This window comes from Prionailurus viverrinus, chromosome D3 (assembly GCF_022837055.1).
Source record: "Prionailurus viverrinus isolate Anna chromosome D3, UM_Priviv_1.0, whole genome shotgun sequence".
Taxonomy (NCBI): Eukaryota; Metazoa; Chordata; class Mammalia; order Carnivora; family Felidae; genus Prionailurus; species Prionailurus viverrinus.
In genome coordinates, this window is record NC_062572.1 from 10,226,714 (window position 1) to 10,249,971 (window position 23,258).

Here is a 23,258-nt window from a genome sequence, read left to right on the forward strand (position 1 = left end):
GTAATTCATGGCTCCTTGGCTAAAGCGTATGGATGATCCCTTTCCCTTGCGATAGAAAAACCTATCCATTTTCTTACCTCCCTGAACATCAGTTTTTACACTTTTACTGATAAAGCAGACAACTCACTGTATAGGATCCTAGCGCTTTTAGTTAAGAGAACAGAGTTCTACCCAAATCGTTTGCCACAATGATCCAAGGCCATTCTTTTCACATCTTAATTTCAGTCACAGGAGCAAAACCCCTACGTTACCTTTATTTTCAGAACTGGAGCCGGTGCTACTATCTGGTGCAGGCAACATGTCTTCATACCCCCACGATACTATGTGTTTGCCACCGAGCAAACAGGAGGGGGAGCCAGGCCCCCCTTCCAAAAGCAACAGCCTAAAAACGGGGAGATGGGAGAATCATGAAGACAAGGAAACTATCCATTTCAGCAAGAAAATGAAAGTCAACTCAAAGAGCAGATAACCAGTTTTGAACAAATACGTATCTGGAAAAAACAGTCATGTTTTTAAATTTAAAAATTACAAATCCATGCTTACAGAAACATAATAAAAGTACAGCTGTGTATAGGGGCGCCTGGGTGATTCAGTCAGTTGGGCAACCGACTTCAGCTCAGATCATGATCTCATCATGGTCTGTGGGTTCAAGCCGCGCGTCAGGCTCTGTGCGAACAGCTCGGAGCCTAGAGCCTGCTTCAGATTCTGGGTCTCCCTCTCTTTCTTCTCCTCCCCACCTTGTATTCTATCAAAAATAAACAAACACTGGGGCACCTGGGTGGCTCAGTTGGTTAAGTGTCCAACTGCAGCTCAGGTTATGATCTCACAACTCGTGGGTTTGAGCCTCGCGTTGGGCTCTGTGCTGACAGCTCAGAGCCTGGAGCCTGCTTCGGATTCTGCGTCTCCCTCTCTCTCTCCCCCTTCTCCACTCCCACTATCTCTCTCTCACTCTCTCAAAAATAAGCAGTAAATGTTTATTTAAAAAAAATTTTTTTTAAGTACAGTTGTGTATAAAATGTATAGGTTTTATATATATGTAGGGGGGGTAGTTAGGGTAAGGATTGGGAGGCACATACACTAAAACATTAGGAATGGTTATCTTTGGGTAATGAGCTTATAAATGATTTTCAGTTTCTTCTTAACACTTTCACAGATCTTAAAATCTATAATAAAAATTCACTATAAGCGATAACATTTTTAAAAAACAAAATAGAGGGGCGCCTGGGTGGCACAGTCGGTTAAGCGTCCGACTTCAGCCAGGTCACGATCTCGCGGTCCGTGAGTTCGAGCCCCACGTCGGGCTCTGGGCTGATGGCTCAGAGCCTGGAGCCTGTTTCCGATTCTGTGTCTCCCTCTCTCTCTGCCCCTCCCCCATTCATGCTCTGTCTCTCTCTGTCCCAAAAATAAATAAAAACCGTTGAAAAATAAAAAAATTTAAATAAATAAATAAATAAATAGAAACTAAAAAACAACACGCTCTAGGAACACTTTCAAAAAAGGAAAGAGGAGACAGAACTCTTAAGATGAATAGGATAATATTCTTATTTTAAAATATGAATCACTAATTAAGCAGTTTAGCTCTCTACCTGTTAAAAGAGACTATGTACAAATCTCCCTCATGGAGGAAGAAGATAAGGATCCAAAGTGACAACTTACCTATACAGTACATCGGCTACAGGCAGGGACCCCAGATCAGTCTGTTTCTGTAACAGATGGACCGTATGGACAAAAGTCTTCAATGATCCCCTAAAAATAAAAGGAAGGAAAATCGTCACAACTGCTAAGTCAAATAAGAAGGTTGATTTTATTAGCCACGTGAGAAGGTTCCAGAAGGGGTCTGTTTCCACCAATCAGAAGACGTATTGTACAAAATATACTTGATTCGTACAGATTACCACTGACTCATACAAAAAGTTTTATGAGGGGCGCCTGGGTGGCTCTGTCGGTTGAGCGTCCGACTTCGGCTCAGGTCATGATCTCGCGGTCCGTGAGTTCGAGCCCCGCGTCGGGCTCTGTGCTGACCGCTCAGAGCCTGGAGCCTGTTTCAGATTCTGTGTCTCCCTCTCTCTGACCCTCCCCCGTTCATGCTCTGTCTCGGTCTCAAAAATAAATAAACATAAAAAAAAAAATTAAAAAAAAAAAGTTTTATGAGCAGCACCAATTATGCCAATTAGGATGTTCTCCTTGCATCTGTAAACAAGTTCCCCCCAACACAAAAGTTCAAAACAGAAGGCTCAAACACAAAGAACATGTGGCGATTATGCTTGGACACCATTTCATCAAGTCCTTCTCTAGCCTAGGAGAGAGATTTTACAGAAGGCAGTTATATTTAATAAATAATCTAACAGTATTTCCAAGCTTAGTTTTTATTTTTTAAATTCATTCATTTATTCTGAGATAGAGAGAGAGAGAGAGAGAGAGAGAGAGAGAGAGAGAGAAAGAAACAGGAGCTAGGAGAGGCAGAGAGAGGGAGAGAGAGAGGATCCCAAGCAGGCTCCACACTGTTAGCCCAAAGCAGGGTTCAATCTCATGAGCCAGGAGACCACGACTAGAGCAGAAACCAAGAGTCAAGCGCTTAACCAACCAAGCCACGCAGACACCTCCAAGCTTAGTTTTTAAATATCTTTAAGTTTATCCATTTTACATAACTCTCCCCAAACCCCATCACATTAAATATGACTGAAGAGGAATACATTCCAATAATTTTTAATTTTTTTATTAAGTAAACTCTGCCTCCAACATGGGGCTCAAACTCATGACCCTGACATCAAGAGTCACAGGCTCTACCAACTGAGCCAGCCAGGCCTCAAGCAATTAAGATTTTGTGCTCAGAGGTGTTCCTTCTGCTTCCCTTGCTGTGAAGTATGTGATTGTAATACTCACAGAGCTCACCACTACCCAATTTCCTTTTGGTTCCCAAGACTCAAGACTCTGGGAAATCTAGAATATGGTCAGCAGGATCTAAAAGAAGGTGCTTTTAAGATGCATGGGACTTACCTGGCCAGATCCTAAGTATTAATCACCACAGGACATTTCCTGAACGAAATGATCACCTGTATCAGATAGGCTGACTTCGGATCGCTGCCTTATTCTCTTAGCCAAGGCTTTAATTGCTGGGTAGCCTATACCTCAACCCTAAAAGAAACAGAATACCGGACACTGGACCGAGTAGGCTTAAAATCCTCCTCTTAAGCATCCCTTTCACTACCTCTGGTGTTCAAAGAATCAAAACCAAAGAGCAATACAATATAAAGAGGGAAGGCAGCAGACAGGGTCTAAATGCTCAAGCTGGGAGTCCGGCCACTCACCAGTTGCCCCATCTCAAACCTGTCACTTAATTCCTATGGACTTTTGCTTCTTCATTTCTCCAACAGGGAGACGTCCCTGGGGTGCGACAAGGTTGAAATAAAGGGGCAAAAGCACACTGGAACATTTAAGGCCATGAAACCAACTGTAAGGTATAGTTACCTGCCACACAGTCACTGGTTCCCTGGTTCCTAAGCCCCTCCAGGATCTGAGCCTTGCCAAGCTCCTCTCCTGTCCCTTTTCTCTCCCACTGCCTTCCAGCTGGTTACCTTGCTGTCCCCTCGACTACACCAAGCACAGAAAGAGCACCCGAGTTGTGCCACCTGTTGCTTTTCTTGACCACGACACTCGGTCACTGGCTGGCTCTTTGTCATCTTCCCGGCCTCTGCTCCACTTCAGTAAGGCCTTCCCTGGGCTCTAACGAATGCTGTCCCACCTCCACTTAGTCATTCTGTAGCAAAATATCCTGCTAGGTCTTCCTACAAATGAGCAGCCCTCTCTGAAGTGATCTTATGCATGGCAATTTTGCAATTTTAGGCACCAATGATCTTGCTCACTGCTGGATCCCCACTGCCGAGAAGGGCACCTTGCACACGGAAAGTGAGCAATAATTATTTACAAGGTGAATCGCCCGGAGTCCATTCAACTGCAAGGTGTGAAACCATGAATCACTATGTTCCTAAAACTTATCAAGGTTCCTGGCAAAGGTGTTCAATAAATGTTAGTTGGCTGAACGAATAAACATCTTCAAAATATTGTTTTGAAAATGTTTGGTCTTTGAAAGCAACAATCTCAGAAGTTCAATTAGATCCCTAATAACTTCATTAAAGTAGACAACCCAACTGAAAAGCTTAGGACTTCTGAGGTAAATACAGTCCAGGACGGAGGGCAATATTGGCAAGACAATGTAGGAACAATCTTTAAAAACAACACAAGGGTGCCTAGGTGCCTTGGTCATGAAGCATCTGACTTTGGCTCAGGTCATGATCACACAGTTTGTGAGTTTGAACCCCGCTTTGGGTAAAACACGAACCCCCAGTGAGCCCCACTTCTGTCTCTTATGGGATTCTCTCTGCCCCTCACTCACTTGTGCCCTCTCTCAAAAAAAAACCAAAAACCAAAAAACAAAAAAAAAACACCAAGAGGAAACTAAAAACACTCATTTCAACATTTCTGAGTGGAATTTGGAAACTCAAGCACATGAAGCAATTCCAATAACTAGCAGATTGAATGTGGGCACAAAAAGTAAAGTTTATGATCCTATGTTCAATAACTACAAAAAAATGTTTAAAATTCAAGAGCTGATGATTATTCCTAACATTCTAAATCTGCCTTAAGACAGTTCTACCTAAAAGCATATTTTCTCTAAATGAGATTTTTGTATTAATAATAAATTTAGGGCTTGTAAAATACAGATCAATCCAATATAAAGCCTTTCCAGGGGAACTTCTTTTTGGTACCACCCAGTAATGTCTCCAGAATTAAGCTCATGTCAGGATTTCCACAATCTACAGTCTTCAGGGATCTGAAACTAGGCTAAGACAGTTTGCTCAGGGCAAAGAAACTGACAAATACGGGTGCCATCTTGCCTTAAAAAATAGCTTGAGAGTCAACCATCTGAAGGTCAACTCTGAAACCATAAAAACAGGGAAAGAAGTCTTATAGCTAAGAACTTCACAATCCTCCAAGAGGAATTTTCCCACATACACTTTGCTTTAAAAAAGGAAAAGAAAAGAAAAAACAAAGGGGAGGGGGGTGTTCCTGGGTGACTCACTTAAGCGTTTGACTTCATGAAGCTCAGGTCATGATCTTACAGCTTATGAATTCGAATCCCACATCGGGCTCCATGCTGACAGCTCAGAGCCTGCAGCCTGCTTCAGATTTTGTGTCTCCCTCTCTGCCCCTCTCCTGCTTGTGCTCGCTCTCAAAAATAGACATTAGAAAAAAAGAAGATAAAGAGAAAAAAGAACTCAAAGAAAATTCTGAAGAAGAGGGACAGATTAGTGTGACATTAACTAGTGACACTAATCTGTCAGACCGTGGTCCCTAACAGGTCTCTAGACAACTAGCTTAGAAGTAAGGGCAGTGGACCTTTTTCTCACAAATATGTGCCAATGAACATACGGTTATCGGGCAGGACAACGTGGAAATCCTCTCCTGGAAAAGTCACTCCGAGCACATTTCCTATTGATACGAAATCAGGAACATCAGCTTACACACAAAGGATGGCACGCTATTAAATCGGACATATACAGAGAAATCTTTCCATTAAACTAACGGAAGCATCAGGGTCCAGAAACAGAACTTGTGACCAAATCTGTGGGACTGAGTCCAGATAATAACCCACTCACTTGCCGACACGCTCCTTAGAGACACCCGTGGAAAAAAAAACTAAAAGCACTACAAGTTTTCTGACCGTCCTCCCAGGAGAGATACAGATAGGCCACCCCCACTAACTACTGCTCCGAAAACGCTCATCATCCAAGGGGCGAGTAGATAACCGCAAGGGTTGGCTCTCCGTTTTAAGCGGTTTCAGCTTTATCACGGGAGAGCAGACAGCAAAAACTGGAGCTTTAGCCTCCAGCTGGGGGTTCCTGGTGCCAAGTTTCGGTGAAGGCATCTTCTGCGCGGTCAAGGCTGGGGAATCCAATGCTGCCAACCAAGAAGGCCTCCTGGACGCGACGGCTTCATCAAACGGGCCTGCCCTCTTACTCACGCCCCACCCCCGGCAGCACGTCAGCAGGCGGTACGTCTGACTGCCCTTACCTGGCACATGCTAACGCCACCAGAGCGGCAGCAGCATTTTCCTTTTGCTTATGTGGGACGTGTCGGCCCGTGTCGGGAGCGTCCTCCAGCCAGGAGCACAGCAGAGTTTCGATGCCATTGAGACAGTCGGCGGGCTCCTTGGTCAGGCTCAAAGGCTGGCAGTCGCGAAGGCAGTTCAATAGCACCTCGGCAGTTATGTTACAGAGGGAGGGGTCCGTTCTGCTCTGGGACTGAATGAGGGGGAAGACCAGCAGGAGCCCCATCCGAGACGTGAAGGGCGCCTGCTCGGGTTGCTGCAGCAAGCCCTGGCGTTTGAGCAGGGCCAGGGTCTCTTCGTCACCCGAACTCTCTCTCTCGTGCTGTTCCTCCAAGGCCAGCTGGCGCTGGGCATTCCACAGTCCTCGCAAGGCGTTCAGGCGGTATTCCAGCAGGCGGGCGTAGGCGTTGCTCTGATTGCCACACACAGAGCGCAAACGTTCGGCTAATTCCGTCGGGTTCTTGGTCTCAAATGTTAAAATCTAAGGGAGGAAACAAACAAACAAAGAAGTTCGTGTGCATGGTTTTCACCACCGCTTTCACCTGCGGAAGCAAGTCTAGCCAATGGTGTCTAAAAACAGTCCACGTAAATCATCGTAACTGCGGCCAAATGTGAAAATATGTGCCATAAAGCCAGGTAGTTGCTGATGGAGATTTTTCTCCTTGTGGCGTTTCTGCTAGTGCTCCAATTAAAAGTAATATCAGACCTAACTCAAAGAGCCCAAATCATAAAAATAGTGAAGTGTGGAATTCAGAAATTACTTTGCTCTAGAAAATGGAGGTACAAATCTTAATTAAATGCTCGAGTTATCATGTAAGTCTGACTCCGCTTACCAGGTGGATTATACGTGAAAAGAACGAAGTTTTATCTTCAAAATCGAATATACCTAGTCAATAATTGATAGTTTATGGTTCTTTGATTTTGAAGAACACTCCATTTTTACTACTGTTAATCCATTATTTCAATCGGTGACATGGTATAGATTTATTCAGATTTATACGGACAGAGGAATCACTACTAGTTTCTTGCCAAAACCTACAATTACCAGGAGAGTTTCTCTAGATCTTCAGCAACTAGGGAAATAAAACCACTAAATCCTCAATCAACGAAGGAACCAGCTATCAAGATAGAGAATTATGGGGGGGAGGGGGTGGTGCTCAGTCAGTTAAGCGTCAGACTTAGGCTCAGGTCATGATCTCAGTTTGTGAGTTAGAGCCCCGCGTCAGGCTCTGTGCTGACAGCTCAGAGCCTGGAGCCTGCTTCGGATTGTGTCTCCCTCCCTCTGCCCCTCCCCTTGCTCACACTCTGTCTGTGTCTCTGTCTCTCTCTCTCTGTCTCTGTCTCTCTCTCTCTCTCTCTCGAAAGTAAATACACATTAAAAATTTTTTTAAAAGAATAGAATTAGGGCCTGCTGGGTGGTTCATTTGGTTGAGCAACCAACTCCATTTCAGCTCAGGTCAAGAATTTATGATATCCGAGCACTGATAGTGCTAAGACTGCTTGGGATTCTCACTCTCGCTTTCTCCCCCACCCTTGCCCCTCTCAGGCTTGCACGCACACATGTGCTCACTTTCAAATAAACTTTTAAAAATAAATGAATTAAACTTCGTGATGCCAAAAGTTTGCGCATATAAATTCAACTAGGTTAAAATGAACAAACTACTGTGGGAATGCAAGCTGGTGCAGCCACTCTGGAAAAAAGTATGGAGGTTCCTCAAAAAAATAAAAATAGAACTACCCTATGACACAGCAATTGCACTACTAGGCATTTATCCATGGGATACAGGTGTGCTGTTTCGAAGGGACACATGCACCCCCATGTTTATAGCAGCACTATCAACAATAGCCAACGTATGGAAAGAGCCCAAATGTCCATCAATGGATGAGTGGATCAAGAAGATGTAGTATACATATTATATACACACACACACACACACACACACACACACACACACACACACACACACGGAATATTACTCAGCAGTCAAAAAGAATGAAATCTTGCCATTTGCAACTATGTGGATGGAACTGGAGGGTATTATGCTAAGTGAAATTAGTCAGAGAAAGACAAAAGTCAGGACTTCGCTCAAATGAGGACTTTAAGAGACAAAACAGATGAACATAAGGGAAGGGAAACAAAAATCATATAAAAACAGGAAGGGGGACAAAACAGAAGAGACTCAAATATGGAGAACAAACTGAGGGTTACTGGAGGGATTGTGAGAGGGGGGATGGGCTAAGGGTAAGAAATGGGTAAGGGGCATTAAGGAACCTACTCCTGAAATCATTGTTGCACTATATGCTAACTGATTTGGATGTAAATTAAAAATAAAATAAAATTTTAAAAAGTTTTGGAAAGACAAAAACTAAAAAAATGAACTACTGTAAGCAACAACGGAGGACACTCTAGGAGCAAACACATTAAAACAATATCAGGGGCCAGAAGAATCTGTTTCTCAGTAGACCAAAAAAGGGTGGGAAGAGGTTTGAAATAAAAGCAAAACAAAAACAAAACAAAAAAAAAAAAAAAGTGTCATTGGCACTGACATTTTAAAACGTTATATAGTTCACTTCATTTCTCTCAGAAACCTGCAAAATAATTTTACTACCTCAAATTTTGCCCTTCAAAATAACCCAATAAAATAACAAGAACTTCCAGAACAATGTAAACCCTGTATCTGCCTTGCTTAGCCATACACGCAAGTCACTGAAGTGAAAAAATGTTCAGTTTAAAAAGACACATTCCAGGGCGCCTGACTGGCTCAGTCAATAGAGCATGTGATTTGATCTCAGGGTTGTGGGTTCAAGCCCCACGTTGGGTGTGGAGCCTACTTATAAATAAAAACCAAATTCCAATTCCAAAAACATATTTCATGTATCTGAAAACAGTTCATAGTTTAAAAAAAAAAAAAAAAGTAAGCAATTTGAACTTCAGTGCCAGCCAATTTCAACCAACAGGAGCACCTGGGTAGCTCAGTTGGCAAAGCATCCCACTCTTGGTTTTGGCTCAGGTCATGATTTCACAATGTGTGAGTTCTAACCCCACATTGGGCTCTGTGCTGACAGTGCAGAGCCTGCTTGGGAGTCTGTCTCTCCGCCCCCCACCCCCCGCCCTGCTTTCCTCGCTTGCTCACACTCTCAAACTTAAAAAAATATATTAAAAAAAATAGTTTCATGGCACAAAAGCAGACACTCAGATCAACGGAACAGCACAGAGAACCCAGAAATGGACCCACAAACATATGGTCAACCCATCTTTGACAAAACAGGAAAGAATATCCAAAGGAATAAAGACCATCTCTTCAGCAAATGGATCTGGGAAAGCTGGAGAGGAACATGCAGAAAAATGAACCTGGACCACTTTCTTACACCATACACAAAAATAAACTGAAAATGGATGAAAGACCTCAATGTAAAACAGAAAGCCATCAAAATCCTCGAGGAGAAAGCAGGCAAAAACCTCTTTGACCTCGGCCGCAGCAACTTCTTACTCAATATGTGTCTGGAAGCAAGGGAAACAAAAGTAAATGAACTCATCAAAATAAAAAGCTTCTGCACAGCAAAGTAAACAATCAGCAACCCATGGAATGGGAGAACATATCTGCAAACAACAGGTCAGATACAGGTTTAGTATCCAAAACTTATAAAGAACTTACCAAACTCAACACCCAAAAAACAAATAATCAATCCAGTGAAGAAATGGGCAAAAAACATGAATAGACACTTCTCCACAGAAGACATCCAGATGGCCAACTGACACATGAAAAAATGCTCCACATCACTCATCATCCGGGAAGTACAAATCAAAACCACAATGAGATACCACCTCACACCTGTCAGAATGGCTAACATTAACAACTCAGGCAACAACAGATGTTGGTGAGAATGCAGAGAAAAAAGGATCTCTTTTGCACTGCTGGTGGGAATGCAAACTGGTGCAGCCACTCTGGAAAACAGTATGGAGGTTCCTCAAAAAAAATTAAAAATAGAACTACCCTATGACCCAGCAATTGCACTACTAGGTATTTATCCAAGGGATACAGTTGTGCTGTTTTGAAGGGACACGTGCATCCCAATGTTTATAGCAGCACTATCAACAATAGCCAAAGTATGGAAAGAGCCCAAATGTCCACTGATGGATGATTGGATAAAGAAGATGTGGTGTGTGTGTGTGTCTGTGTGTGTGTGTGTGTGTGTGTGTGTGTATGTGGGGGGTGTGTGTGTGTGTGTGTAGTATTACTAGGTAATCAAAAAGAATGAAATCTTGCCATTTGCAACTACATAGATGGAACTAGAGGGTATTATGCTAAGCGAAATTAGAGAAAAACAAATATCATATGACTTCACTCATAGGAGGACTTTAAGAGACAAAACAGATGAACATAAGGGAAGGGGAACAAAAATAACAAAGACAGGGAGGGGGACAAAACAAAAGAGACTCCTATAGGGAGAACAAACAGAGGGTTACTGGAGGGATTGTGGGAGGGGGGAATGGGCTAAATGGGTAAGGGGCATTAAGGAATCTACTCCTGAAATCACTGTTGCACTGTATGCTAAACTTGGATATAAATTTAAAAAGTTAAATAAGTAAACAATAAAATTTCAACCAATGACTTAGCAATAAAAACGGATACACACAACTTCAATGAATCTCGATGGCATTTTGTTGAGTACAAGCAGCCAATTGCAAAAGGTCGCATCGGTTTGATTCCATTTACATGACTTTCTGGAAAAAAAATAGAACTATCATGATGGAGAAGAGATCAGGGATTGCCAGAGGTTAGGGGGAACAGTCAGATTATGATTATATAGGAATGGTATGAAGAAGTTTTTTGGAATGAACAAAGGGTTCTGTATCCTGGTGGTGGTTGTGATGTGAATCTATACATGTGTTAAAATTCATACAACAGTATACCTTCTGAAAAGGTCAATTTCACTGTACGATAATTTTTAAACAAAAGGAAAAAGATTCCAACCAGGTTAGATCTGTATTTAACTAGGTTTTACTGGGTAAAGCTATATTGCAGGTCACGTTAAAATTAAGAACTAGGGCCATTTTTAGTTAGTTTTTAGTTTAAAAAAAATTTTTACATTTATTTTTTGAGAGACAGTGAGACAGAGCGCGGGCGGGGGAAGAGCAGAGAGAGAAGGAAACACAGAATCTGAAGCAGCTTCCAGACTCTGAGCAAGCGGTCAGCACAGAGCCTGATGCAGGGCTCAAACCCACGAGCCGTGAGATCATGACCTGAGCTGAAGTCCGACGCTCAACTGGCTGAGCCACCCAGGAGCCCCCTTAGTTTTTAATACAACAGGATCAAACAAATAATGATTAAAGGTCTTAACATCAAGTCACAAACTGTTTTTCTACCTTTTGTCTGGATTCAAACATAAATCACCCTTTTATTTTTCACACAGCAGAAAGATATCATTTTTTTTAAAGGTGCTTGTTATTTCAAGGGCAACCATCTACCTTGAAGCTGTAATCATATCCAAGGAAGGTAGACTGCCCTTTTGTTTTTTTTTCCTTTAAGGATATCAACTCAAAAGTCAGTAACCAACTTCCAATATTAAAATCAACAATGAGGGGCACTTAGGTGGCTCAGTTGATTAAGTGCCCTACTCTTGATTTCCGCTCAAGTCATGATCTCATTGTGTGTGAGACTGAGCCACACACAAATTGGGATCTGTGCCAACAGTGTGGAGCCTGCTGAGGATTCTCTCTCTGCCCCTCCCTGGCTTGCGCGCACACACACGCTCTCACAAAAGAAATAAACGTAAAAAGAATGAAATAAAATCAACCACCAAAGACCAAGGTATTTTTCAATGTTGTTAAAAAAAAAAAAAAAAAGAAAAGAAAATCACAAAACTTTAAATTTGTCTTTCCAGCTATGAACATCTAAAACAAGTTTTGTTGCGTTTTTACAAGCCTTTCCAATATTGTTTTGTAATTTCCGCTGAATACAACTCTGATATACAATACATGTCTTCTACATACGTTTTTACTTATGGTACACTGATCACCTCCTTAAGTTATATGAAGTAACTGTTAAAGATTCAATACAGGCTTTTATTACTCAAGAATCAAAGAGCTTAGTAACATTAAATTCAGCTATTTCTTTTTATTATCAATCTTAAACATAAGAGGTTCTAAAATGTGATATTTCATGGTTCATAAAATATGACAGAATCTATACCTAACTCCAAATATTAAGACTAGCTGAAAAAAAAAAAAACTAATATACTTCTGCACTTTTTTGTGATTCTATTTTTATAAGTACTTCAGTTATATTTTGGCATTCCACTTGAAAGACAAATATTCTGAAAGGATCTGAGTTATAATTAACCAAATATTATATAATATACACACTTAAGTGACTTGTGTTTATTGATTTAGCAGTATCTAAAGCACACTATGCTTTCAGAAATCCATTAGACTACTCAGCATTGTCCATTCCAATGGCCCCTTAGAAAAACTAAGAACTGTGCGCTACATGGCTGTTTTTCAGAATTCTAAGTTTGAAGGTCATGGCCAAACATCAGCTCAAAGACCTCATACCTCTGAGTTTTAGTAAGTCCGCTATGAAGGATCTATTCTGGTACTTATGAATATTAAATGATTGGTCTCAGATCCTGCTATAAAACCACTGCTCTCAGTAACTGCTCGAAGTAGACCGAAGACCAGAATGTCCTTAGAAAAGGAATACTTTTTTCTTTAAGAAGGGGGAAAGCTATTTAAGACACAGGGAAGATCCCCGTCATCCTTAATCAGAAGGAAGGGTCACTAACTGTACTTTGGTGATAATGAAGTCACCCAACGAAAGGAAGGACTTTCAAAGTGACTTGTAGCCTTAAAGTACTTTTTAAAAATCATAGGTGACACACACAAGTTTAAGCTAAAACAACAATCATTCTAGAAAGCCCAACAGGGTAGAATTTGCCAGCCAAATCTAGCTTTGAACAAAATTCCAGTATTTGACCTAAGAGCAGTTATAGAGGATCTGCTCACTTCAGCCAATTTCTTTCCATCTTCCACATGGAAAAATACACGAACATACACCTGCCAGCCATGATGTAAAATATGAAATGCCAACATGCATTCCAAGTAATTGTGGTAGTAAGAAAAAGCACAGAGAGGCTTTTAAAGTAGTAGAGCATGTTACATATAAAGAAATTGACTAAACCAATAATTAACAGAAAAGATTAGGGCATGAACTACTGCATTCCCCTGAATGTAAATATCAATATCCATCTACTTCACTGTTTGGAATAGGGATGGAAGTCTCTAAAAGGGTCAAGAAATTAAAAGATCTATTAGAGCCTACCTCTGAAAGAAATAAAGTAATCTCATTTCTAAGAATTTACCCTAAAAAAAAAAAAATTCCAGAAATAAAATATACAGAAATGTTCACTACAGTTTTATTTGAGTGGAAAGAACAGAAGCAATCTCAACATCTAAAGGGCAGTGTTCAGGGGTGGCTGGCTGGCTGGCTGGCTAGCTTAGTCGGTACAGCATGCAACTCGATTTCAGTGTTGGGAGTTCGAGTCCCACATTGGGTGTACAGATTACTTAAGAATAAAATCATTGGGGCGCCTGGGTGGCGCAGTCGGTTAAGCGTCCGACTTCAGCCAGGTCACGATCTCGCGGTTCGTGAGTTCAAGCCCCGCGTCAGGCTCTGGGCTGATGGCTCAGAGCCTGGAGCCTGTTTCCGATTCTGTGTCTCCCTCTCTCTCTGCCCCTGCCCCCTTCATGCTCTGTCTCTCTCTGTCCCAAAAACAAATAAACGTTGAAAAAAAATTTAAAAAAAAAAAAAAAGAATAAAATCAAAAAGAAAGAAAGAAAATAGGAATTATAGTAAAATAATTTGGGGGCACCTGGCTTGCTCAGTTGGTGGAGCATGCAACTCAATCTCAGGGTTGTGAGTTGAAGCCCCACATTGAGTGCAGATTACTTAAAGATAAATGAAACTAGAAAAATAAAAATTTAATGGGGCACCTGGGTGGCTCAGTCGGTTAAGCGTCCGAGTTCAGCTCAGATCATGATCTCACAGTCCGTGAGTTTGAGCCCTGCATTGGGCTCTGTGCTGACAGCTCAGAGCCTGGAGCCTGCTTTGGGCTCTGTGTCTCCTTCTCTCTCTGCCTCTCTGCCTCTCATGCTCTCTCCCTCTCTCTCTCTCAAAAGTAAACCTTAACAAAAAATTAAAAAATAAAATAAAAATAAGATAAAAATAATAAAAATAAAAATTTTAAAAAGTGCTCAATTAAAACATGATATTAGGGGCACCTGGGTGGCTCAGTTGGTTGAGCATCCAACTCTTGATTTCTGCTCAAGTTATGATCTCATAGTTTGTGGTCTTGAGCCCCATGTTAGGCTCTGTGTGGATGGTGAGGAGCCTGCTTGGGATTCTCTCTCTGCCTATGCTCTTGCTCTCTTTCACTCTTGCTCTCAAAGTAAGTAAACTTAAAGATAACATATGACAATGGAATATTATGCAGTAACTAAAAAAAAGTTGAAACCAAACAAAAAGCGGTATAAGAATTATATATGCCCTGGGGCGCCTGGGTGGCTCAGTCGGTTAAACATCTGACTTCGGCTTGGGTCATGATCTTGCAGTTTGGGAGTTCGAGCCCCACATTGGGCTCTGTGCTGACAGCTCGGAGCCTGGAGCCTACTTCGGAGTCTGTCTCCCTCTTTCTCTCTGCCTCTCCCCCACTCACAATCTGTCTCAAAAATAAACATTAAAAAAACTAATTATATATACCCTATAATTAGGACTATGTAAAACACGCTTGTTCAATTTAAAATGTCATTAGCATTTGTGGTAATAGAAACACGGGTTTTCTCTGTTTAAAAAAAAAAAATAGTGGGGAAAAAAAAAAGAGAAAGAAAAAGAAACAGGGGTGCCTGGGTGGCTCAGTCAGTTAAGGATCCAACTTCAGCTCAGGTCACGATCTCGCAGTCCTGGAGTTTGAGCTGCACACCGGACTCTGTACCGACAGCTCAGAGCCTGGAGCCTGCTTCAGATTCTGTGTCCTCCTCTCTGCACCTCCCCCCGCTCACTCTCCATCTCTGTGTCTCTCTTTCTCTCAAAAATAAACATTAAAACAAACAAAGAAACAAACAAACAAAAAAAAACAGTGATAAGTTCAAGAGTTCATATTTAAGCAATCATAACTACAGGGGTGATTTTTCTAAAGCAAATGCTATTTTTAAATAACTGGTAGTCAAACAAATAGTGACGAGTGATATATTTAAAATTTGGGGGACATCTGAGAAAAAAAATCATGAAAACCACAGGCTACAGAGTCCTTACATCAGCTGACTAGTTCCATCTGTTGCACTTTGGCAGCAAATAATGTAGGGGCTGGTTAGATTCCTGGTTAGGAGGGAAGATTGAGTCGTGGGACAGGGAAGACACTGCAGATACTGGGAGCTATGAACAAACAATAAAACCTTTCACTCTCCGAAAAGAAAGGATACTTAAAACTCAGGACTATGCCTGCCTTGGCAGCACATACACTGAAACTCAGGATCACTCAAGCTCCAAACAGATGAATTACTATACTCCCTGATCGCCTACATTAACCAATTCATTAGATGTACCTGTCAGCATAAAAAGGACTTTATACCTGGGTTGTTATTTCAAAGCAGATCAACTGGCTGGTCTTGCAAACTCAACACAAAACTTTTCAGGAAAGGCAATAGAATACGGAAACCCTCTCAAATGTTAGGGTGAATTTTTAAGTCCTTCTGTAAGTTTTCCCGTTTTTCACGTTATGAAGATGGCAATCATGGCCAAATTGAATTGCATAATTGCATAATTGCATATGGCAATTCACAGAATAGAAGATCTCAAGTGAACCAAGTAAATGAATTGTGAATGGAAGGATGGAATTCTAGCTCTAATACAAAAGCCTAAATCAAAAGTGGATCACTTATCAATTGAATTAGACCCCAAATCTGCATATCCCCATCCAGTCCTAGAAATACACATGTTCAAATTCTTTCAACATCTATTTGTAAAAAGGGTCTTTACCGGATAACATGATTAAGTTGCATGCTTCAATTTAGAAGTTTTAGCCCCTAGCTTGGTGACAAAACTAGAATGGGCCCTGCCTTGTTTCCAGGTTGTTCGGCTTTGGATCAGCCCTGTACAACTTGGTCCAGTGATTTCTCCCACAACTTCAGACTCCTGCTGACGGCACGATTATCAGAATTGTAAAGATTCAGGGAGCCTGCCTGGCTGAGTGAGAAGAGCACGCAACTCTTGATCTCAGGGTCATGAGTTTGAGCCCCATGTTGGGGATAGAGAGAACTTAAAGAACAACAAAGAATGGTGAGGATGCAGGACCTAAGGAATCATGGTTCCAATTCTTGCATGAAAGTTCTCTCTCGACCTGGCCCTGCCTGATTTTCTCCTCATCTTTTGTCATTTCCCCATGACCAGGGTCCTATTTTTTTTTTTTTCCATCTGCCTGCTTTTGTTGCCTGAATATTCACCCCATCGCGCTAAGTCCTACCTTTCAAAATTCAGCTCGGTCACCTGCTTTTGAAAAAATCCGATTTCCTTACTTTTTTTTCCCCCCTTTCCAGAATGAGCTTCCATGTCTGTCCACCAGGTCTAGTACATGCCTCTATCAGAGGATCGGCTATAAGCTAGAAGGAAAAATGCATCTGCTGTTTCAATAGGAATGGATCAATGATTCGTTTGTTAGGACTAAAGAAAAAGATCTCTGAAGAGATGAACTTTTTGTTAACTGATTGCATCACCTACTTAAAGACTACCATACTGTGATCTATTCAAACACTCAGCATATATTTTAGTAAGAGGGGGAAAAAAAAAAATCACTGTTCTTAAATATAAAAAAATGTATCAAATTAAAGGAAATTATGTAACTCCAATATGTGTAACACCACAGGACTATAATGTGGGTTATTTAGAGTCTCTCTTTCAACGAGCTGAGTACTAAAGGGGAAAAATTTTTTTTTTTTAAGTTTTTATTATTTTGACAGAGTGTGTACGTGCACATACACACACGCGAGGGAGGGAAAGGAGCAGAGAGAGGAAGAGACATGCTCTCAGCACGAAGGCCAATGCAGGGCTCGAACTCACAAACTAGGAGAGAAGACTTGAGCTGAAACCTAGAGTCGGCCGCTTAACCTACTGAGCTGACCTGGCGCACCAGGGGGAAACCAGATCTTATTCACATTTGTACCACCAGAGCTTAGCACAGTGTCTGGCACGTAAACATCTGCCAAATTAACGAGAAGATACATGAATTCCAAGAGTAATTCTTTTAGGAGGTACATCTGAGTAACCCTTGCTTGGTTGGACTGATTAGAAGTCTGCCTTCTGGAGAAATGGAAAAGAATTCTTCTTCTTCCACATAAGAGCTTTTTCATCAGATGAAGAAAATGCATGTGATGAGAAGAGGGGACACCAGAATACGAGTTAGGGTCGTTGTTCTCAACCCTGGCCGCACATTAAAATTGCTTTGAGAATTTTTTTTTTTTTTTTGAGAGAGAGAGAGAGAGAGAGAGAGAGAGAGAGAGAGAGAGAGAGAGAAAATATGAATCTGAGGCAGGCTCCAGGCTCTGAGCTGTCAGTATAGAGCCCGACATAGGGCTTGAACTCACGAGTCATGCATGAGATCACGACCTGGGCCAAAGTTGGCCGCTCAACTGAGCCACCCAACTGAGCCAACCCATCAAGCCTCCCCATGAGAGCTTTCAAAACAATACTAATGAGTGGGCCCCAATCCAGTCAGATTAATTCAGAATACCTGGGGATGGAACCCATGGGAGTGTGTGTGTGTGTGTGTGTGTGTGTGTGTGTGTGTGTGTGTGTGTGTAACTCCACCAGTGAAAGCAATGGGCAGCCAAGATTTCCTACTGTTAGGGAATCCAGGTTCCAGCCCAGACTCCACAAATGACAATTTCCCCTTAGGGATTTTACTTTAACTCACTCAGTCTGTATTTCTGCATCTCTAAAAATGAGGGCAACGCCTGCCTCCATTTACACAGTTAAGATGGAAACAAATGTTCAGGGAGCACTCTGAAAGGTTGCAACTACTGAACAATTGTTAGGATGTCCTTATTTTAGACCACATCACCACCAAGAAAGGGAATTTTTCCAGATTACCCTGAAAGAAAAAACCGGACCAGATGAAAGCTGGGAGTGTTGGGGGTGGGGTAAGGGAGGTATGGAATGAAACACGTGCTTCATTTGAGCCAACACCGTTTTTAAAATGCTAATGCAATCTTAAAATGCATTAGTAGAATGCCAGGGTCAGGAGCAAGGGAGGTAATAATCTCATTTATATTCTGCAATGGTCAAACTTTAACTGGAATATCCCGTTCAGTTCAGGGCACCTCATTTTAAGAGGTCATTAACAGACTAGTAGGGGTCCAGAAGAGGGTGATTGGACTACTCTGGCAATCATGTCATGAGAAATGGTTAAGGAAGCAGGGATGCGTGGCCTACAAGGGAGGAGTTGGAATGGGGAGCAGCGTTCATAAAACTGAAGGGCTGTCAGGTGGAAGAGGAAGACTTTACTGCTCCAGAGGCAGCAGAGAAAGGAAGTTACTGGGATGCACAGCATAACAAAGAACTTGGATAATAATTTGAAGAGCATGGATCACAATTCCTGGATATACTTAAAACAAAGATTCTTGGGGGCTGGGGGATGGGTGGTGGCACTTGGGTGACTCAGTGAAACGTTCAACTTCAGCTCAGGTCACGATCTCACGGTCCGTGAGTTTGTAACCCACATCGGGCTCTGTGCTGACAGCTCAGAGCCTACAGCCTGTTTCAGAGTCTCTGTCTCCCTCTTGCTCTCCACCCCTTCCCCACTTGCACTCAGTCTCTCGCTCTCAAAACGTTAAAAAAAAAAAAAAAAATGTATCTTAAAGATTCTCGGGATCCACCTACAAAGACCATTTCAAGAAGTCTAGAATGTGCCCTGGAACCTACATCTGAAGCAGGCTCTGTGTAATTCTGGGTAGTTTTTAAAAAATTTTTATAGAAGGTTTATAATTCACATCATAAAATTCATACACTTAAGGTGCAAAAGTCAATGGCTTTTAGTATATGCAGAGTCATACAGTCATTAGCACAATTTTAGAACCCTTCCAACACCTCCAAAAGAAACTCTATACCCATTAGCAATCTCTCCTCTTCCTCCAAATCTTACTTAGGCCTCGGCCATCACTAACCTACTGTCTAGATTTACATATTCTTCGCATTAAATGTAAGTGCAATGCTACTACGCGTGGTATTTTGCATAAGTCACTTAGCATTATGTTTTTGAGATTTGTCTATGTTGTAGCATACATTAGCACTTCATTCTGGTTTACTAAATATTTCATTCTATGGATAGATCACATCGTATTTATCCATTCGTTGATTGGACATTGGAGTTCTACTTTTGGGAGGTTATGAATAACGCTGCTATGAACGTTCAAGTTTTTGTGCGGATGTAGGTTTTCATCCCTTGGAGTTATTTACCCAACAGAAAAACCACGGAGTCATATGGTAACTCTGTTTTTACCCTATGGAGGAACCGCTCAACTGTTCTCCAAAGTGGCTGCACCTTTTAAATTTCCAGCAGCAATGTATGAAGATTTCAGTCTCTCCACATCATTGCTAACACTTGTTATTATCTGTCTTTTGATTCGAGCCATCCAAGTGGGTGTGAAATGGTAACTCACGTGCGTTTGATTTGCCTTCCCTGACAGTTAACGATGTTAAACATCTCATGGGCTTACTGGTCATTCGCCTATCTTTGGAAAAACAGTACGTTTTGTGAAACAGCGATTTTGCTATGTCAAAAACAGTAACTCCAACGGACAAACACATCAAACACATTTAAACCCACAAGCTTATATTATGAAAAAGAAATCACCATTGGAGGATGTTGGTAAACCAGCTCATTTTGAAAAGTGGTTAATACAGGGAAAGATTCAAACATGTGTCCTGCCTTTCTCATATGAACCATACACCTAGATGAGCAAACCGTTGAGGAAAGGAAACTTCCCTTTACATAAGCGTTACGACTAATCAAAGTGTGCAGGTATGACAGACCAGCACCATTTTGCGATCTCGATTTAAAAGATCTAGGCACAGGGCTTTAGTAGCTGCAAACATCACAAAAAAGCAGCAGACATTATATGCCTATTGACAAAAACATACACCACCACCTGAGAAGCAGTCTTGAAAAAAAAAAAAAAAAAAAAAAAAAAAAAAAAAAAAACAAAAACAAAAACAAAGACAACAATCAGACTTGAATTTGATCAAACCATGCTCTAGAAGAACAAAATTTTGTCAACAAATAAACCAGAAGGCCAGAGGTGGGGAGAAAGGAAACAGTTTAAAAGATACCTCAGTGTGTCTTATTTAGATCCTCAAACAACCTTTAAAAAAATATTAACAATTCTAAGACAATTGGAGGGGTGCCTGGGTGGCTTAGTTGGTTAAAGGTCCGACTTCAGCTGAGATCATGATCTTACAGTTCAGGAGTTTGAGCCCCACATCAGGCTCCGTGCTCACACAGCACAGCCTGCTTGGATCCTGTCCCTCTCTGTCCCCCTCTCTCCCTCTCAAAAACATTTTTAAAAAATGGAAATTTGAACACTGCCTATGTAATTTTAAGGAATGGTTAATTTTTTCTTCATTTTTTTAAATTTTTGAGACAGAGAGAAACAGAGCATGAGCAGGGGAGGGGCAGAGAGAGAGGGAGACACGGAATCCGAAGCAGGCTCCAGACTCCGAGCTGTCAGTACAGAGCCTGACGCAGGGCTCAAACTCACAAGCTGTGAGATCATGACCTGATCTGAAGTCGGTTGCTTAACCAACTGAGCCACCCAGGCACCCCAGGAATGGTTAATTTTTAAAGATACTATTATGTTAGGATTTTTTAAAGGAGTCTTAAAGGATATATATCTTTTAGATATATATTGAAGTATTTATGAATAAAATCATAGGTCACAGAAAGACATTCCATGCTCATGGATTTGAAGAGCAAGTATTGTTGAAAGGCCTCTACGATGCAAAGCAATCTATACATTTAATTCAATTCCTATCAAAATAGCAACATCATTTTTCACAGAACTAGAACAAACAATTCTAAAATTTGTATGGAATGACAAAAGACCCCAAATATCCAAAGCAAAATCTTGAAAAAGAAAAGCTGGAGGCATCACAATTCCTGACTTTAAGTTTATTACAAAACTGTAGGATTCCAAATGGTATGGTGCTGGCACAAAAACAGACATACATGTCAATGAAACCGAACAGAAAAAGCCCAAATAAACACATCACTATATGGTCAATTCACCTTGACAAAGCAGGAAATATACAAAGGAAAAAGACAGTCTCTTCAACAAATGATGTTGGGAAAACTAGACGGCAACATTCAAAAGAAAGAAACTGGACACTTTCTTACGTCATACACAAAAATAAATTCAGAACGGATGAAAGACCTAAATGTGATGTGAGACCTGATACCATAAAACCCTAGAAGCTAACACAGGCAGTAACTTCTTGGTCATTGACAGTAGCAACTTCTCTATAGCGATTACAAACTATTGGGACTACATCAAAATAAAGCTTCTCTGCACAATGAAGGAAACAATCAACAGAACTAAAAGGCAACCTATGGAATAATATTTTTGCAAATGACATCCAATAAAGGATTAGTACCTCAAATACACAAATATATACAAAGAGCTTATGAAACACCCCCCCCCAAAACAAAAAACAAAAAATGGACAGTAGAGGGGCACCTGGGTGTCTTAGCTGGTTCAGCTTTGGCTCAGATCACAATCTCACGGTTTGTGGGTTCGAGCCCCACGTCAGGCTTTGCACTGAAAGTGCAGAGCCTGCTCTGGATTCTGTCTCCCTCTCTTTCTCTCTGCCTCTACCCCCCCCCCAAAAATAAACATTTAAAAAATTTAAAAACTTAAAAATTAAAAAAAAATCAAAAGCAGACAGTAGACGTGAACATTTCTCCAAAGAAGACATACAGATGGCCAACACACACATGAAAAGATACTTATCACTTAACCATCAGGGAAATGCAAAACAGAACTACAATGAGACATCACCTTACACCTGTCAGAATGCCCAAAAATCAACACAAGCAACAACAGGTGTCAGCAAAGATGTGGAGAAAAAGGAACCCTTGTGCACTGCTAGTAGGAATTCAAACTGGTACAGCCACCGTGGAAGACACTATGGAGGTCCCTCAAAAAGTTAAAAATAGAACTACCCTATGAGCTAGCAACCACAGTACAGGGTATTTATCCAAAGAATACAAAGATAATTGAAAAGGACACCCCTATGTTTATAGCAGCATTATTTAGCAAGAGCCAAATTATGGAAGCAGCTGAAGGGTCCACTAACTGATTAACGAGAAAAGAAGATATGGTGTGCGTATACACACACACACACACACACACACACACACACACACACACTGGAGTATTACTCAGCCATAAAAAAAGAATGAAATCCTGCCATTTGGAAGGACAGGAATGGAGCCAGAGAGTAGAATGCTAAGTCAAACAAGTCAGAGAAAAACAAATACCATATGATTTCACTCCTGTGGAATTTAAGAAACAAAGCAAACGAGGGCAGGCACCTGGGTGGCTCAGTCCATTGAGTGGCAGACTTCGACCCAGGTCATGATCTCGCGGTCTGTGGGTTCAAGCCCTGCGTCGGGCTCTGTGCTGACAGCTCGGAGCCCGGAGCCTGCTTCCGATTCTGTGCCTCCCTCTCTCTCTGCCCCTCCCCTGCTCACACTCTGTCTCTCAGTAACAAATAAATGTTAAAAAATTTTTTTTAAAAGTGAACAAACGTCTTAAAAAAAGACAAAACTAAAAGGCAACCAACAGAATGGGAGATTTGCAAATGACATATCAGATAAAGGGTTAGTATCCAAAAATCTATAAAGAACTTATCAAACTCCACACCCAAAAAGCAAATAATCCAGTGAAGAAACAGGCAAAAGATATGAAGAGACTTTTCCCAAGAAGACATCCAGATGGCCAACCAATACATGAAAAAATGCTCCACATCACTCATCACCAGGGAAATACAAATCAAAACCACAATGAGATACCACCTCACACCTGTCAGAATGGCTAACATTA

At 41.4% G+C, this 23,258-nt stretch overlaps 1 protein-coding gene across 11 annotated transcripts in view; it reads right to left on the bottom strand.

The window, feature by feature from the left end:
* HECTD4 (HECT domain E3 ubiquitin protein ligase 4) overlaps window positions 1–23,258 on the bottom strand; it is a 192,062-nt gene that overhangs the window by 127,237 nt on the left and 41,567 nt on the right. For all 11 annotated transcript variants that reach the window (XR_007145911.1, XR_007145912.1, XR_007145913.1 and 8 more), the window contains exons 2-4: window positions 6,073–6,590; window positions 1,657–1,746; window positions 252–382 (exon numbers count right to left, since the gene is read on the bottom strand). Coding sequence is in view for 8 of the 11 variants with exons in the window: in XM_047828361.1 (XP_047684317.1) it covers window positions 252–382; window positions 1,657–1,746; window positions 6,073–6,590 (739 nt within the window). In the remaining 3 variants the exon portion in view is untranslated. The remainder of the gene's footprint in view (window positions 1–251; window positions 383–1,656; window positions 1,747–6,072; window positions 6,591–23,258) is intronic.